At 36.3% G+C, this 19,991-nt stretch overlaps 1 protein-coding gene across 1 annotated transcript in view; it reads right to left on the bottom strand.

Annotated features, from left to right (window-relative positions):
• RNF217 (ring finger protein 217) overlaps window positions 1-19,991 on the bottom strand; it is a 126,585-nt gene that overhangs the window by 26,305 nt on the left and 80,289 nt on the right. Inside the window, exons 2-3 of the mRNA XM_029224104.1 lie at window positions 17,559-17,792; window positions 5,627-5,791 (exon numbers count right to left, since the gene is read on the bottom strand). Coding sequence (XP_029079937.1) covers window positions 5,627-5,791; window positions 17,559-17,792 — 399 coding nt within the window. The remainder of the gene's footprint in view (window positions 1-5,626; window positions 5,792-17,558; window positions 17,793-19,991) is intronic.

Genomic DNA, 19,991 nt, shown 5'->3' with positions numbered 1-19,991 from the left:
GTATGTTAAAAAAATATACTCAGAGGGCAGAAATCTGGCCTTTGTCGAGTTTTGAATGTTAAAACCCCATTTTAAAAAACATTTTAAATAGAAAAACATGATATAGCTAAAAGATAAAACCTGGTTAACTAACACTAATTGACTAGTATTAAACCTTTTGAGGAACAATCAGAAGATTGGATCATTAACCATTCTTACAGAGTTCTCATTTACATTCCTGAAGGTTCATGATTGTTTTTATCTTTAATGATGCTTATTATAATATTAGACAATAATATTAGAGATTTCTAATTCTTCTAAAATCTAAAATTGTTCAGGCCTTTAGAATCATCCAGCTGGGGTTTGCTATGACCTAACACACATTTATTAATAAACTAAAATAAATAATAAAAAGACTTTCGGGGAGTTCCCTGGTGGCCTACTGGTTAGGATTATGGGCTTTCACTGCTGTGGCCAAGGTTCAATCCCTGATTGGGGAACTGAGATCCTGCAAGCCACACAGTGCTGCCAAATAAAAAAAAAGCGACTTTTTATAAAGTATGCGTTGAACAATAAAATTTTAGGTGGTCGCCATTTTCTGGAAAAAAGGAAATGATAAAATAATTTCTTTGTTTTTTGCTTTTAATTTAGTTAGTGGGGTATTACTGTACCATTTAAAGAACTATCAATGTATACTTTGGAATAGTTTAAGTATTTCAGGCTTTCAAATGATAATATGTATTAAAAAAAATTTGCACTTAATATTGTTTCCAAAATTTTTTATGAACAATTTAAATCTAAAGTATACAAATGAAATTGCTTACAACTGCTTACTTATTTGTTTTGTATTGTATAATCTCATGTTTGTTCATTTTTAGGTGTGCATCTCACTTTTCACTTTCTTTGACAATTTTTTTTCTTATTAACTCAGAGTTTAGTATCTAATCTGTGCTATAAGACACAAGTCTCAAATGAATTTTTGCATAAAACTGAACAAATATTCTAATACCTCCAACAAAATTTAAATCTGCTATTTGCTTTAAATTTAATTTAAAATTATCATGAACTAGATTTAGTCTTGTGGTAACTATTTTCCAGAGAGACATTTTAAAATTAGCATATATTTCTGGTAGGTTAAGAATTTATACAAAATAGAAGACACATTTTTAAGATAAAAATTGGTGTCTCACAAGTGACTGAAGAATACTATGAATTAAGGAAGCAATGAGACTCAAAAAAATGGCTAAGAAAAGTTGATCTTACTATGCTACTATTAATTTTTCATAAAAATGTCCTATAAATAAATGACTTCCATAAATGCTTATATATTTTTACACTAGTATTAAAAAACACACACTTATGAATAAGTATCTTGATTGTATATGGGAGAAAAAATGTTTTAATACTCATTCTGATTATCTGCCAAAATTCAATTATAAATAATAATTTTGATTTCTCAGCATAAGTCAAATCTCTTCATAATATTATACCATCTATTAAACTGATCTTTCCACTTGAGATAAAGATAAAAACTCATTACAGGATAAATAATAATTATAAGCTAATGAAAGAAAAGTTGGTTTATTTGGAATACTAATTGAAATAATGAATTGATTATCAAACCTTGTATGGATGGGAAAATTTTACAAAAGCATAATCATTTAACACTCACCAGTACAAGCACAGAAGTTTTTTAAAAAAATTAGCAGCTACAAGATTAGGGAGCTCAGAAAAGAGCTCTTATATATATTAATTTAACATATGTTTAGAGAAAAATTACAAATCAATGAATGGGTAGGGGGACACATTTAGATTAGATGCTATTAATTTGGAAAAAATTAGTGTATGTATCCAATGCATAATAAACATCAAAATAAGTAATGGGTAGATCAAAGAGTTAAAATATTTAGAAATTAAATACTAAAAAGAAAGAAAGAAAATAGACCATTTATCAAGCTTCTGGATGATAGATAACTTTTTAGGCTTAGTAGTAAAATATTTATAAAAGATATATAAATATAAATATATTCACGTATCATATATGTGTATGTGTTTATGTGTTCTTTCTTTCCAAAAATAAAAAGAATGATATATTTGGTCAAACACAAATTTTTAAAAATTAAAAAAATGCACACACATAAACCAATTAAGTTTAAAAAAAATTATCACTGATATAAAAGAAAGTAATAAAAGATAGGAAAAAATATGTCAGAAAAGGAATTAATATTTTCAAATAGAAAATAGAGAGCTCATATAGTTTGATAATAAAAAATATCCCCAACCTGACCTAAACAAGTGGGCAAAGGATATGAACAGATAATTCAAAAAGGGGCATTTCAAACTCACAAATACATGAATTCGTACTCAATCTAAAAGCAAACAAGACAATTCAAAATATAAGAACAAAATATTTTTAAAGTATTAAATATGCATTTAAAAATACTTGAACTGCTAATAAGAAATGATCATACAGAAATAGGTTCTCAGATTTTTCTGGTGGAATTATAAATTGTTTCAGTCTTTTTAGAAAGCAAATTGGCACTATGTACCAAATACTGAAAACACTGATATCCTTTAACCTAGTAATTCTGTCTTCAGGAATATATGCTTTTAAGGGTCCAAAATATGGAAAAATACATATTCAAGATGAATATCAATACACTATTTATAATATATAGATATTTTTTTAAAAACCCCGAACACCAACAAAGCCAGCTTTGGTAACTAACAGCAGAAGGATATTTAAGCAAATATTACTTACTTAGTAAATGTTACGAAAAGTATTTAGTAACATAAGAAAGGTTTGACATGTTAAATGGAAAAACAAAGCATATCAAATTATCCCCATACTACGATTCTATATTTTTTAAAGCTACTTAAATAGGGGAGAGACCGAGGAGACACTAATATGTTAACAGTGAGTGTATTGGGGTGGCAGGATTCTGGTGAATTCTTTCCCTCTCTTTTCCAAATTTCTATCATATGTTATATGACCTTTATGAACAAAACAAACATTTAAAAATCAAAATAGGGCTCCCCTGGTGGCGCAGCGGTTGAGGGTTCGCCTGCCGATGCAGGGGACACAGGTTCGTGCCCCGGTCCGGGAAGATCCCACATGCCGCGGAGCGGCTGGGCCAGTGAGCCATGGCTGCTGAGCCTGCGCGTCCGGAGCCTGTGCTCCGCAACGGGAGAGGCCACAACAGTGAGAGGCCCGCGTACCGCAAAAAAAAAAAAATAATAAAAAATAAAAATCAAAATAATTATTAAAATTATGAATCAATCTAAGCAAATATACCTGTGCAGGGTACATAAATATACTTTGGTCACAACAAAATTTTAAACATATTTGATCATTATTGAAAACATATTCATATGAAAATATATGATAATTCTTTTGTACACCTGGAAGCACTGTGTGAAATTTTTTTCATAAATTCCTAGCATCTTCCTTTTTCATATTTATAAATTTTAAAAGATTATTTATAAAAATAAAGCCTTGGAATATAAAATATTAATACACTGAATAACAGCTCCTTGTGGATTTCTAGTATTAGAGAGGCTTCATGGGCAAAAATATAATTTTATGGTCCAACAACAATGACAAAAAAATCACAATTAAGGAAGTGCAAAACTTTAAAGTCATATGCTTATAAAAGCCCTGAAACTATCTGTATTCAAAACGAGTCATAAAATACGACTTAAGCTGACATAAATTTTATGGAACCTGGATCTCACCAGCAAGTAGATTCTCCACTACAAGGTAGTCATGTAAACTCATTCCAGGGTTCTTTGGCTCCTTCCCCTTCAGCTATTTAAAGGGTAGTTCATTTTCAAACCCCAACCTTTTAGCTATTATTTCAAAAGAGAACCAGCATGTATGCATCCTCTTAGCTGTTTATCTATATTTGTAAAAACTGTGGGAGCTGTTAGTGCATTCAGTAAATTCCTTACAGCTGGGTGCTTTTTCTTTCAATACATCGTTCATTTAATGTTCATTGAGTTCATTTAATGTTAGATTGAGGGATTACAGTAACAAACGTATGTTTTTATGTATTACCTCAACTCATTCAGAAAATCCCTAACATATAATGCTGCAGTAGTCCTCATTTAGCACTCATTCTTAGAGCCAGGCCGACTGGTAATTGTTTCACAGCTTTCCAAGGGATATAAAGTATACTTAAGAACAAAGTGTCAAGCAGAATGACTTAAACAGCGCTCTCGAATTCCTACTAGCCTTTATTTAGTTTGAAACTGAGCAGTACTTCTGAGTAAACTGGAAAGGCAACAGAAAGGGGGAAAGGCCTCATCTTATGTAAAAAATAAACATCTACGGAGCAACTGATGCAGTGATCTGAAGCAGCCTTACTAAAACACCACTGTAAGGCAATTATACTCCAATAAAGATGTTTAAAAAAAAAATCAAAGGGATAATTGTAAATGAATTTGCCTTCTACACGGAAAACAAAGAAAGCTTTAACTCAAACATCTGTAGACGTCACTTTTAAGACAGCCAGGCCATCCAAACTATTTCAAAAATTTCTTCCAATTGCTAGGAACATAACATGTTCCAATTGCTAAGAACATAACATGTTATTTCAGGCAATGCTTTACTTACTATACATATAAACTAGTATGTGAATTTGGTGTAGTGAATCTGTGCATTATATTTATTCTCATTTATAGGCTTCAGAATATACTTCTACTACTTCAAGCTTCATTCACATGATTAATTTAAAAAATTTTCCTGATAATTCAAATTTCATTTATCTTGGTGCTAAGCATCCTGGAAGGAATTGCAAAATTATTCTTGAAAGAAAATTAGGCCTGGTTTAGACAAGATTATCAAAAATAAATTTGGCACAAAATGGAAACCACACATGGTGGAGTGTACATATGCATTTACATACATATAATTTTCTAAAGTGAGCTTTAAAAAAAAAAAAAACTTCAAACTTCAACAGACCCCTATCCTGTAAGAGTCAAATCCAAAGTTTTCTGGCTGGATTTACGTGCTGATTTGTCTATAGGAGATCGTTCCCTGGCTGTCTGCATGGTTGACTTTCAACATCTAGGTCTCTGCTCAAATGCTTGCTAACTCTTGATTACTTGCATGAAAGTAAAATGGGATTCATAAAGTCCTGATTTTAGCTCTTAGCTTCTACGTCACCAGATTTACAAAAAGGGAAATGACCAGTTTAATGTAATCCTAAAGTGATAAGCAATGGCAGAGGGGAAAAATCCCAAAGGATTACAAGGATTCAGAGCCTACCTAATTGAGAAGTGATTATAGTACATGTTGGCAAACTAGAAATAATATTTTATATCATTTTCATATGAGCTTCTTCCTGTACACACATCTCCATTTTTAAATGGAAAATTAGAATTTTGAAGTTTAAGATCCATATTTATACGTAGCCTCCTTAAATTCTGAAATGTAATGTAAGAATACACATTGTTTATATATAAAAATCTTCATTTTAGTTATGTAATATAATTACTCTTCTAAAATGAAACAGCAAATATTCTTTTTCTCTACCTCTGCATTAAGAAAGTTATACAGAGACTTCACTTCAATATTGTAAATAGTATCGTTCAGTGATAGCCAGATGCACGTGTTTGTTTCCTTCCCTCCCGAAGTTTGTCTCACCTTGCACTTCGGACACTTCTGGGCATTCCTCTGCCCATGCTCAATTTCGCTGGCCCAGTGACGCAATAATTTGTCTCCTTTTTTGTACTCCTTGCAGTTAACACCTTCATGCCAAGGAGAGTGGCACTTAAAACACCAGACGAATTGGCAAGTGGGGCACTGGATCTGCATAAGGAAAAGTAATATTAAGTACTAGTAGGTATATTAAATTGTCTAAAAAGATGAGAATGGTGATGCTTAGGGAAATTAGCTAAAAGGCTATAATTGGTCCAAATTTAAAATACCTCCCCCTATACAAAACTGAAACTAGAATAAGATATGACTGTTCTGTTATTAAAGGAGGAAAGAATTGCTTTGGCATGGGTGATTTGACTGTTTGTAGACCACACTAGAATTAAACCCTTCGGATATTCTGGAAATCAATTTGGCCTTAAGAAAACCCCCTAGATTGAAGCACAGAGTAAAATCTGAAGGCTCACAATGCCCCAGATCCACACTCAGGCTTCTGCCCTTGAACTCGCCTGTCCCTTGAACCAATTTTCCAGGCATTTCCATCGCTCTTCTTACCAATGGCTTCATTCACTTTTATAAAATCAAAGCTCCACAGATGCTTCATCAAATGAAAAATGCACTGGCAAATAAACTACTATACCAGCATTTGCTGTGATAATGGATATCCATGGTTTGCTATTAATCTAAGGGAGGTTAATTATAAAAATAATATAAAGGATCTTATTAGAAATATATGCGTATGGTGGTCCTGCGGCCTGTACCTAGGAAACCATCAGAAGATGTCTTCGTATGTTCACTATGTGGAGGTGTATGTGAAAAATGCATGTGTATGTTTTGAAAATATCTGTCTTCCACTTGACATGAAAGACACTTTATCTGACTTCCTGTATTTTGAATAACAGTGCAGCATCCCATTCTCTCACCATATTTCCGGTCCTCACTCTCTACAAACATATGAGCATAACTTGACTTTCCCAGTTCTGTTTGATTAAAGTGAATTAATAAAATGTCTCACTATAAACAACTGACTATTCTCTGTGCTCCTGCAAATTACTTCACTGAGCATGACTGAATTTACTGACTACACTTTGAAGATTAGTTAGAATTTCTTTTGGTAAACTGTATACAATATCACTACTTTCTTTTTTGGAAAACCACTTTTTTGACAATGGTGGTTCCAATCTATAGATTAACTGAGTGGCAATTACAATCAGCTCTTATGTTTATACCTCAAAGCACGGCAGTATTCATCTATGTCAAGGATAGATAATGTTATTCCTAGGCAAATATGAGTAACAAAAATACTTTCTCTTTTACTTTATAGCAAAACAAAATAGTATTTTGTCATAAAATTCTAAAAATCTTCATGTTTATTTATTAAAATGCTGTTATATGGTAATGTTTATACTGCTGTATAACATGCATAATTTATCTTTATCAACAAAATAATGCTGTAAAGTCGATATGAACATCATAAGTTTACAGATGAGGAAACTAATGCTCACAGAGATTAAATAACTTGCCCAAAGAAACATAGCAAGTAAAGTTGTCTGACTTCAAGGCCAGCATTGTTTTCATTGTGCCAAAACAATTCCTCATACTAAACAGCATTCTTGCTTTGATGACTGAAAACCAAAGTGTAAAAGTCAAAGAAGGTCATGTGGTTAATCTATTCAGTAAATCAGAATTCTATACGATTATCAACTAAGGTGAATTTTGAAAATCCCTTTCAAGATTTTACTCCCATAAATTAGGAGACCCCCTGTTTTTTTTTTTAAAAGGATGATACTATTTAGTCATTTAAAATAGCCATTTTTGCCTTTTCTGATCATTAAAGTTAAAATAAGTTATTTTTAAAGTAAGAAGAATGAGTCGAAATGGGTAAACTCCAGATAATAAGACAATGTAAAAAGATCACTTAAAACAATGAAGAATACATGTGAATATTACATGAGGGCCTACGTGAATGTAATTTTTGAATGTAATGAATGAAACGAGGAAGTCGAAAAGACTCACTTTTCCTCCTGCTTCTGCCACTACGTCAGAAGGGCTGGAATATTTAATTCAGTTCTCTTCTATTAGACATTATACATAATTCTAAATTACTGAACTCTAGCATTGTTAAATTAAAAAAAAACAAACCTCTTTGGTTTTTAATCAGTCAGTCTTAGATTATACTTATGAAATGAATAGTAGAAGAATGACTGTAATGGGGGCTTTGAAACTGGGATTAACTCAAAGGATGTCAGACATTATAATGGTTCAAGGATCTCTGTGACCAAGTGCTGAACTATCGTATCTATGGATCTCTAATGAAGACAATTAGAAATGTAGGTTCTCCTAAGAATGATAAGGAATCTAATACTCGGTGTCCTTCCCAGGGACTCTGGCTCCCAACTTCACATAATAAACAACTAAGTTTCACTGCCGATCCTCACAGACAACACAGACTTGGTTGCAAACTATGAAAGGAGTTTTGCAGCAAGCTCTCAAGTGAAGATAAATAATTTAAATTCAGGCTCGCCTGCTTACTGTCTCACTGAAAACATTAAAATAACTACTGCCTTGCTTTGGATTAAAATAATACAAGGACTAATCACCAATCCCAACCACCTTGTTATTCAAAGACTGCACCTGAATTGTTTAAATACTGACTTTTTGGTTTGAAGATGCCTTATTCATTCCAACCGTAACCATATTCAAAATTGTAGACATGAACACTGCATCTTCCTCCACATGAAATGCCATCTCACAGCCACAGCCCTCCCACACAGAGTGCCTGCCTCCTGAGTCATTATGTTCACACAGCGGTCACCACACTCTACGCTGGCTACTCAAAGTGTAGTTGGGGAAGCGGCAGCATCGGCAACACCTGGGAGCTTGTTGGAGACAAAGAATTCATGTCACACCCCCAACCTACTGAACCAGAGCCTGCATTTTCGTCCCCATGTTAAAGTCTGAGAGCATTGCTCTGTATCATGTGACCCCACAGCACTGGCCACAACTGCTTACACCAGGGATGAGTCCCCAGGCGAAAAGCAGGGACCTACTTGTGGGCAAGAAGCCTACGAGGTGGCTGGCAGGAGCTCTGGGCAGAGCATGTTCCTTGTTGAACAGAGATTAGCCAAGACAGATTTTCTCTCTTGAGGAATGAAAAAGGGATATACGCGCACTCTACCTTGGCTGCAGAGGCAAAGACAGAGAAAAGTTAAGTGAACACAGTGCAGATCATTGGAGAAGGGAACAGCAGTCATTTTCACTTCTAGTAACACAACAGAGGGGCTCTCATGTCCTCAGAGCTAGTGTCTGGTTCTCCACGAGGCCCACCTGGGTGGCAGCTGGGACTGCTTTCTTGCCCTTCCTACTACTTCCCGTGCAACCTCATAGTAAAACGCATTAAGTGAGGGGGCTTGAAAGACAGCAAAGCTCTGCTTCTTGTAATTGGAGAAGGTCCAATGAACACAATCTGTCTATTGAAATCTTAACCAGATGAAATGCTACTTGCTCCAAGATGTCTTCCCTATTTCTCCCAACCAGATTCAGTATCTTGCAGAACTTACATTACAGCTACATTACACGTAGCTATCTAATCTCCCTAACAGCCTACAGGTTCACTGAGGGCAAAGGCTGCTTCTCATTCACTCTGTTTCCTGAGTTAAGTAACACAGAACTTGTGGCACATGGTAGGCACTCAGTAAGTTCCTTGTAAAATGAATTATTTTGCACAGAGCAAGTACTGCATATTGGCTAACATTACATAAATTCCAAGAAAACCCAACATGTCTAATTTATGACCAGTGGCTGAGATGGTATCATTGCTTCTTAGATTACCAAATGATGTTTACTAAATATTTTACCCACATAACATTTTACTGAACATCATGATTAATGTGCAAACTCTTCTACAAGAGGCAAGGCTACAAGTGTTTCAAAAATAAAGTTATCAGAGTTAGGAATCTTGACTAACTTGTTCTATAATCCATGAACAATAAAAGAACCTCATATTACATTTTTTTTACTTTTGAATTCCCTTAGTTTTTCTAGAATTCTGGGCTACAGTGACACTCAGATGACAAATTAAACCAACCCACTTGCCCGAAGCAAATGATATTTTCTCTTGACAGTTCATCATGCCAATAAAGAAATAACCCACATAACAAAAACAGAATTCAAAACCAAAGAGCACCCCAAATAAGTCTTTTCTTGCCTAAATACTATACACTCCTATATTCATAATTATTTTAAATAAATCACAAAATCATTACTTATCAAACTCAAAATATTAGACAACATACTCGACAAAATCGAGTATGAATTAACTCGATTTTCCAAGAAGAATCTGCTTTATTAGAAATTCAGATTAAGACAAATACTCAAGAATGAAACATTCATCAAATCATTTGACCATTCAACAGATACTTATTGAGCACCTTCAAGTAACAGATACTGAGCGTACTGATTTTAGGCACATCGAAAAGAATGAAAATACTGTCCTCAAAAAAATTACTGAAGGCAGACAGATATAATAAACCGCAAGAGCTATAAAACCATGTAACAACTGCTAGAGTAGACGCTTGGACAAGAGGGTGCCATGAGAAATGTGTCTCAGGGAAGGCTAAAGAGTAGAAGTCAGAGAGAATACGGCCTTGGAAGATAAGTGGGATGTCACTGGGACAAGTGTCAGGATAACACTTCAGGCAGAGTCCAGCCTGAGCCACCATCAAGGCCTGAGAGCACACGGTGCATTGGGGAAATAGTAAGTGCTCCAGTGGGGCCCGAACAGAGGTGTCACTTCAGCTGGGTCAACCCTGAGCCTTGTAGACGTGCCCAAAAACAGGGTCCAATTAGTCTTACATTAAGGTTCCTATACTCCTGATGTGTCTTTCAAAACACACTGTGGTCCAGAAACTTCTTATACGAACCATATAGAACTTATGGCTGTCTGACTAGTATGTCCTAAAGAAACTGATCAATATACATGTAAATAATCACGACATCTTGTAGTTATAAAAAGTTTTGTAACAACTTAAGGAGGTTTTCTTGAAGACAAGAATATTGTGAGGAAGTGCTGGGTGTTACAGACAGGAGAAAAGAAGTCTCTTATGCGTGACTTCAAATACTTTCAAGGAAGCACGATCTGCTCCCTTATAAGATCAAATCCTAGAGCAAGAGTGGCAGTGGCGGAAGGTTCTCCAAGTGGGAAAGATGACTTGACTTCTTGCCTTGATTTTATTCCCTAAGATTTTACCTCCTACTTGGGAACCTCTCCCTGAATGTAGTGCCAATAACACATGGGCTTCATGAGGCACTGCTCCCTAAACATAGTCCAAACGTGGTCAAGTGAGCCTTCCTTTAATTTCTCACAGCATAGCTTAAACTAAACTGGAAAATGAAAGGGAAATTTTCCTAAAGGTTGGGGAGCAAATAAGGACAAGAATACATAGTAACTCATGACAAGATAACCTAAATGGAGATAGAGTGTTTATTCATCTAACTTTACCGACATCCCTCTTATGGTTTCCAGGCTCCTTTTACATGTGCAACACACTATTTATTGCACAATACATTCACTTCAATACTAGCTTTTATTTTCAACGGAGAGGCATGCTTTTCTAGGGCAGTATATTGGAACTTGGGAATGGGGGTTTTGTTCTTTGAAAAGAGTCCTTCCTCTCTTCCTAATTTGAGAATCACTGTTCCATACTAACCCATCTTGCTTGTATTGCCAGGAATCATCTTTAAGCATTTATAGACTCTTCCTCTAAACCTAGAGAGCAAGGCCCAGAGGAATATCTGAATCTATTTCTTCCACCTCTTCATAGATGAATATAAAGTGTACTGGAAGATTCTGCTCTGACTTGCATAACCCAAATTCACTAGCCAGAGCAGGATGGCATCATCCGGGTTTCAAAAGGACACCCTATTCTGAACACAACACAAAAGGCTAACATCTCACAGAGATACCCACGGAAAGAAGCAAGAGGGCTAAGTACAGAGTGTACATGAGAAAATGGGAGTATTCTCTGTAGCCAATAGGTGAAGCAGGAGAAAGAGATCTCAGCCTGAATGTAACAATGAATCTTTCAAAATGGAAGGGAATGATTCTATAAGTAGCAAGGTCCCTAACAATGGAAGTGTTCAGTGTCTGAATGGTCACCTGGTGTAGGCATATAGACTAAAGCATGGGGTTCCCTTACAGTTCTGAGATGGCAGATATGGAAAAGTAGAAATACAGAGTAAAGTAGGTGAGAAATGCAGTCCTAACATCTTCCAGATCACTTTATAATGGGCGCAAGGCTTGGCTTACTTTTACCCACTATTCAGCAGGTTGTCAAAGAGAAATGATTCTTCACTTGTCTCTTGTGCTGAAGATACAAGGGATGACGTGATGAAGTGAAAAAGACAAACAGTTCTCAATCCCATGGCTGGTCAATTTATGGTAGCCATGAGCCTCTATTATTACAATTATTGTAGTTTTTTAAGGTCAGATGAAGGCTAAAATTTCAAATGAATTCCAATATTTGGCTTTTGTTGCTAGAAGTTCCAAGTACAAGTAAAGACGCTATAAAATATTACGGCTAACTTATGCATCAAGACAGGAAACAAAGAACAACTTTAGCAAAGCATCTCATTAGTAACTACAGGGAGAAACACATCCTAATAAAACTTAGTAGGCTTGCATCATAGCTGAGCGCTATACATTTGTTTAGTGGAAACATATATAACACACCCTTTGTTTAAGATGGCTTCTTTTTTTTTTTTAATTTTTACTTTATATTGGAGTATAGTTGATTTACAATGTTGTGTTAGTTTCAGGTGTACAGCAAAGTGATTTAGCCATACATATGCATATATCTATTCTTTTTCAGATTCTTTTCCCACTTAGGTTATTACAGAATATTGAGTAGAGCTCCCTGTGCTATACGGTAGTAGTGTGTGTATGTTAATCCCAACCTAATTTATCCCTCCCCCACAAGATGGCTTCTTTAAACTGGGCTAGAGGACTTTTATCTTTATCTCCCTCACAAATCTATGCTAGCAACAATCATTTAAGAAACTACACTTGTTTTCTATCGGCTCCTGACATCAATGATGCATTACTGCCAAGAGAATTCAGTGTGTGTCGTAAGCTAAACTGATCTTGCCAGGCTGAGGCACAATCTGACTCCCAATGTGTAAACACTGTCAACCTGAAGTGATGGTGTTGAGGGAAAACAGAAGAGCAGAGCAGCATGCTAACTACACTTTCATGCGAAAGCTTTAAACATTTTTATAGATGGAAAAAATTCCTCAAATCATGTTTACAAGAAGGGAGCTTAGGCACATTTTATTCATTTATTTTTTATCTATTTCTATATAAATGAAAATTGCTCATTGGAAGTACAACTGAAGAGGTACAGCTGGGATTTGAATAAACAAAGGACAGGCAGGCCCCAAGAAGCAGAAATAGTGGGAAACCATTGCCATCCCTAGGGCCAAAGAGACAAGGCAAGAAAGAATTTTCTGGAGCCTAGTGAGAATTAGAAACATGGGTGGGTGGGTGGGGGGGACTACCTAGGGGGAAGCCACAGTCATGAGGGACATAGCTACTGCCAGAGCTTTGGCACTGAATTAGGAAGGGAGTAAGGAAGTAATGCATCAACTATTCTCCTTTCCATCCTCCCTGCCAATGCCAACCCTTGGTTGAACCCAAATAGAGATTGAGATGGTAAGGGAGTCGGGGAAGCAGTCCAAAGAGGTATCTTTCTGGAGTTTAGGACAGGTCATCGAGGTTTGAATAACTGACAAAGGAAGAGGTAAGCTGGGTATTACTAGAATTCCAGCCTTTCACTTAAGCATATTTTAAAGTACACCAATTAGGAACAACAAACCCACTGACTTGATTATACTCTTAAAGACCTTAGAACAGTTCTTTTCCGCATGAGGAAATAATGTATTTGTGCAGTTTTATAATATAAACTGTGATTTCAACCCAGAAAATTTATGATTACAAGAGAGAAAAAGTAATGCATAATATACAAGGTAAGAACATAAAAGGGAGTTTCCTCAGGACATTTTATTGGCTTTTTTCACCTTATGATGAGTCAAAGCACTGTTTTGTGAATTATCAAGGTTCTGCTTAATATTTGTGGGAGAAGAGTGGGGATTATTATTAGTTTTGCCTCAAGGAAACCATAAAGAGGATTATCTCCAACATGTTCCCTGTGTTGATTTATGCGTGCCCTTCAACTTACTCCAAATCAATATGAAAAGGGGGATCGTTTCTTGGTCTACACTTGGAAATAAGAAGGAAACCCAGAACTGCCCCTACCTCAGTAGAACTCCTAGGAGTAAAATAAGTACATTTAAGTATCTGCAATCCTCTTCTCTCTCCCGTGAGAAACTGTAACTTTTCCCACCTCCCAAAACATATATTTCTAATTTCTGTGAATTCAGGGACCTCCTCCCCTCCTCAAATATTAATGCTTTCCATCAGATCACTCCTAGCGTTAGATCCATGCTTCTTGGATATCTCTTTGATGCCCCAAAGGGTCTTCAAAATTAACTTTATCCCACATTTCAAATGAATTAGTTTTCTACTCCCCAAACCTGCTCCTCTTTCTCAAGACACAGTCTGTTTCACCCCCCTTTACTCTGACCATCCATCAGTCACCCCATCTTTTATTCCACCTCTATTCTTTTTGACTCCTCAGTCCCTTCCCTAATAACCCAGGGTTGTTCATTCTGCTGCCTTTGCCTGATAGTGATAATAAGCATAATAATTTCTAGCATGTGTTGAGCACTTAGGATATATCAGACATGGTGCTAAGCACTTTATATGTGTGAACTTGTTTAATCCTTATTACACTCTTATGACAGGTATTATTACTACCACCAGTAAAAGATGCAGAAACTGTACTCAGAGTTACAGAGCTAGCATACGGCAGGATGAGAATTTAAATTTGGTTTGAAGCCTGTGCTCTGACCCACCTTTTCTAGCATAGCAAATTCAACATTTCAAGGCTTAGTTTAATGTGTTTGCCCTTTACTGAAGCCTTCCCAATCTCTCCTGTCTTTTCTTCTCCTGTGCTCTCAGCATATTCCACCCACATTTATTATGCATTGGCCCATTTATTCGTTCCCTCAAGACGTATATTTTGAGAGAATACTCTACCAAAGTGCTTGACACAGGTTATCAGCAGTAAGCAAGTCTGGACCTGGTCTCCTAGAGACCAGTGGGAGAGACTTTAAGCAAATAACCACACGAATACACCATAAAATCTTAGCTGATAATTGCCATGGAGAAAACCTTCAGGTGCTGGTGATGTGTCTGTCTCCAGGCATCACCTGAGGACCATTACAACCATAACTTCAACATTTTTAATTTCTCGATGCTAACTTGTTCTCTGTATTAACATTCATTTGGAGCTGCATTAATAAAGTATAGGAACTGTTTAGGTTAGAAATTAGATTTCTAAATGGAAACAAATCAATCTTGTAGAAATGGAGTGGTAAAACTTTTTAGCTTCATGAGTTGCAGGGATGAGAAGGCAAATGTTATGAATGAAAAAGACTGGATTTGACCAAAGGCAAGGTTGTCTCAATGTAAATTTCTCAATTCAGGAATATGCTTGTACTATTTCATATAGTAAGAGTTTTATTGCATTCAGAACATAACGAAAAGCTCTATTTACTAAATTTTTGCCAGAAGATGTTGAGTGAGGGATAAGTTTATCCTAGAAGGTTAAACTGGCACCTAAAAGGTCTTGTTACTGCTTGTTGATATACTCTGTTTATCCCTCTTCCACCTGCAGTGTACAAAAAATTTACAAAAACCTATTCAAATGAAGTACTCAAACATGATATTTTATATCTCAAATTTCATATGTGATATACTCAAAGGTATTTCCTGCTATAAAATAGCTATAATATTTTCAAGCAATTTTAACCTTGTATGTTAAGTGCTTCTGAATTGACAGCAGAAACCGTAATAAATGCTCAAAGAATGACATCTTGGATCAGGACATTATAACTCGACTCACAAAGAATAATACTGAAATATACATTACAAGGGTTTTATTAATAGATACAAAATACAATTTAGGCTCTAAGCAATATTATGAAGAGAGTTTAAATTGCTCAGACATGTTAGACATTAGCAGTAAACTTTTTTTCTATTTCTGTTGCCTTATGACTCAATTTATTTTCTTCAAGTAATTGAACTCACTGCTCTTAAAGTTATGACAAACTATACCAATTTGGAAGTGGGTTCTGTTATTGGGAAAACTGAATTTTAAAAAATACAGCAAACCTAAAAAATATCCATTGCTTAGCCCCAAAGAATGATGGTATTAGTCTCAGTTTAGGGTGCTACAGTGTAATCACGAATATCACAGGGGCTTTGCTGGAGTATCCATGCCTGCGGTCCCTTTACTCATAATACCCAGACAGGTATGGGCATGTGAATCAGGTAGTTAATACTAATGTGAGAACTTGGAGTTTAATGATGAAAATGCTACATAAACATTAAACTAAACATATAAACAGTAAAAATCATTGCTTCAGGAATTGTGTAGAACTATGCAGAATACAGAACAGGAGGATGGATAATTTACCTCTTCCGTTATAGATCATCTTTTCTGTAAGAGTAAATACGAGTCACAACAATAACCATCCCCAAATTCTGCAGTAGCTTTATTTTTCTTGAGAGCTGCTTAATAGTTTCACTTTAGGTTGAGATTTTTCATCCCTCACCTATTACCAACGATTTCAATTGCTTCATGATCAGTAACATCTAGTTTGTGCTGATTTCTGCTTCATTTACTGCAAAGGTTCCCAATTCTGCTACATATTAGAGTCACCTGGTGAGGTTCAGCTATTTGCAGGACAGTTGTTCTGGGTAGAGAGGGTTGTGGGCTGGAGACCAGACACTGGTGTGTCTAAAAGCTCGCCAGGTGATTCTAATGTACACTTAGGGCTGTGAATCAAGGATTTGCTCCCACAGTTGTTGCCGTGGTTTCCATGCCTTCAGTCTTGCCCTCCTCTGACATCCTCTATATGCTGCCAGAATGATCTTCCTGCAATGCCCACAGAATTAAACTCAAGCCTGAGCACAGTGTAAAAGACTCAACATGATCTGCTCTTAAATACCTGACCAGCTGCCTCCCCGCTACTCTCTCTCCCTAGCTCTATCAAGCACTCATTTCCAACACGCCTGCCTCAGCCTCCAGGCCTGACGCTTACTCATCCCTTGCTCTGAAATGCTCTCCACTGTTTATCTGCCTGGAGAACTGCATCTTCTCCATGAAGCCTTTCCTGACACGCTAGCCCCCCTCCTCGGTCAGTGTTCTCAAAGCACAAGTGTATTGGGTTTCACGTTTTTGTTTTTTGACTACTCATACTGAACTGTCATTTTAGAACATATGTCTCTCTCACCTTCATTAGACATTTTTATGAGCAAGGACTGTGTCACATTTGCCACTGTATCCCCAAAACTTAGCACGCTGCCTAGCATATACTGGCATTTTGTATTTGCTGAATAAATAGCATATTATACTATTTTCACTTATTATAGACAGAACCGGAGGAGGACTCACATTGGGTTCACTGAAAAATTTAAGCTTGTACTAAAATTTTTTAAAAGACTTAGTATTTATTTAATATTTAGTAATAGCAATGATAATTACTTTAAAGATTAGTCTTTCAATTAGTGAATTTTACACAGGTTAAAGCCAAAGAAGTTTAATTAAATCCTCACTAGTGCTCTAACGATGATAGTCATAGCATCCCCAAACCATACATTTTCAGAATCATAGCCATTGTATACTCACCTTGGACTCGATAAGGGAAGGAAGCCCACTTAATGCCTACCACAAGTTGGCCTAATTTGGCTGTTCCCACCATGTGCCATCTAACCCACAACTCTGGTGAACATGCTTACTTTGTATTTGCTTTCTGATCTGGAAGGGGTGGGAATATGTCCTTTTTTCTTGAAGGTTGTAAAGTGCTTGCACTGAGGACATGGCTTGGTGCTGGAATCAATACGGCCAAGTTCCAAGAAATACTTGTATTTGATGGAGTCTTCATGCGTTAAGTTATAGATAACCGTTGTTTCTTCCAAGAATTCAAAACATTCTGTGATAGGGCATTTGATTTCCACTTGGCCAAGTTGTACCTGTGTGAAAGAGCAAATGGGAGAGAAAAAAGGTGCCAGTTATTAAGCTTCTCTTCCTTTTTCTTTTTCTTTTTTCATACAGTACTGCTTATTTCATGATTACTGTAAAGGATTATCTGTCATTTTTCATGATTCCTAACATAATAAATGATAATCACTTTGGTACCTATATCAGGCAGTACCAAATAAATAATACTATATAATGTTTCCAAAATGATTGATAGTGTGTTTAAGCATTCTCTATCATTAAATATAATGATAATCAAATATGAGAACTTAAATGGGCCTAAGCCACAGGCTCACCTAGGAAGCAAATTCTCATTCCATCCTCTGGAAACTGCAGGATGAGATAGCATTCAGACAATGAGCCAACTAAAGGAACAGCTAGGATGAAAATGTGTTTCAGATTTTTCAACCTTACTACAAAGTTTCCTTACTACAACCTTACTCAGCAGTAAACCTGGGGCACATTTAACTACTTTAAAAAGACAAAAAAAGAGGATTTTGAAAGTACTTATATATACTACATCTAGTAGTTTAAAAATCACTGCTAGAGGGCTTCCCTGGTGGCACAGTGGTTGGGAGTCCGCCTGCCGATGCAGGGGACACGGGTTTGTGCCCCGGTCCGGGAAGATCCCACATGCCGCGGAGCGGCTGGGCCCGTGAGCCATGGCCGCTAGGCTTGCGCGTCCGGAGCCTGTGCTCCGCAACGGGAGAGGCCACAACAGTGAGAGGCCCGCGTACCGCAAAAAAAAAAAAAAAAAAAAACAAACATTGCTAGGAAAACCCTCTATTTTCCCTGACTCTTCCAGGCAAAGAACATATAACTGTTCCCATGTCATCAGAATCATAGGAACAAGTAAGAAAACTAAACCAATCCTAATGCTTTAAAAAAATCCCTATGAGATCTGGCTACTACTGAGGTAATTTATAAAATGAATTTCTTCAAAGAACTACAGAGTTAGATTAGGAGAGAGGAGAAGGAATATACTGGAATGCTACATTTACCATTTATTTGGTAGGGGATTCTACAAATGGTTAGCATTAAAAATTACAGTATAAGATTCAAGTACAAAGTGTGGCCACAATTAAATTTTAAAAGATGAAGAAAATAAGCTACTTTGAAAGAAGGAGGACCTGGAATTGTTTTCCACAAGTAGTGAGCAAGAACTCTTTATATTCATAGCATCATAATCTCTTTTTGCTCATCTTAGGGTAGCAGAGGGAGGTAGTGAAAGCTCCAAAAGGCAAACAACACTAAACCATTTCTTTTTCACTTGGGTGAACCTGGCATTCTGAGAAGGCAAAACACATTGACCTTAATGAGAAAAGCGCGCTATGAGAATGGAGGGAGGAATGAGGAAAAGCCACGTGATCCAGGGGAAGAAAATCTCTGCAGTGAGCAATTAACAAAACCCCTAAATTCATAGTAACTTTTCTTTTAACTTTGCTGTGTATCTGGCACAGACTTGAGGAAAGGTAGTGAAGAAGCTACAGGCTGAAGGATGCCTGGGAACAATATATTTAATACTGGTAAAGAACATGAACCAGACGGATAATGAAATGAAAAAATCTGGCTTTGGGTAAACCATTTTATTAGTACTGACCTGCTGAAATATAAGTTGCTCTATCATCTTATGCTACGATTGTACAAAACATAGTCCAGAGAGGTCTTTCAAATATTAGCCCAAAGCAATTTTTTCTACTTTTTTTGATGAGTCTGCTTATAGTTACAATCAGATTTTATTTTTATACTTGTTACAGAGTTATTATAACCCAAATTATGTTTTGTAATAAATTATTTTCAGTTACGGCTGAAGGCAGAGGCTGTACAGATGAACTGGGCTCAGAGCAGGAGGGCAGAGCACGCAGCCATGTTAGGAGTCTGAAGTAGACACCTAAGAAAAGAGAACACTTCCGTTTTCAGCATGTGAAAGACAATTTCTTTTCACTCCACATAGAAGGAGTCCACTTGGATCATCTCAAGGGACTCTTGCTTATTGAAGAGCTGCATACTTTGGGGAGTAAGAGCTAGAATGTTTTACTCCCAGGTCAATGTTTTAACCTGGCCTCCCTTGCCTCTAAGTTTACTTATTTTAAGTATATAAATAATAACAATGGAAGCAGTAATTTCACAACCACCCAGAGAGTCGGGTCGTATAGAAATGGACCGTGGTATAGGGACCAGAACCATCCAAG

Source organism: Monodon monoceros, unplaced genomic scaffold (assembly GCF_005190385.1).
Source record: "Monodon monoceros isolate NGI ecotype Baffin Bay Population unplaced genomic scaffold, NGI_Narwhal_1 Super_Scaffold_15, whole genome shotgun sequence".
In the NCBI taxonomy this organism is placed as follows: domain Eukaryota; kingdom Metazoa; phylum Chordata; class Mammalia; order Artiodactyla; family Monodontidae; genus Monodon; species Monodon monoceros.
The sequence above is the reverse complement of the archived record's forward strand: the minus strand, read 5'-3'. Positions and strand labels throughout refer to the sequence as shown.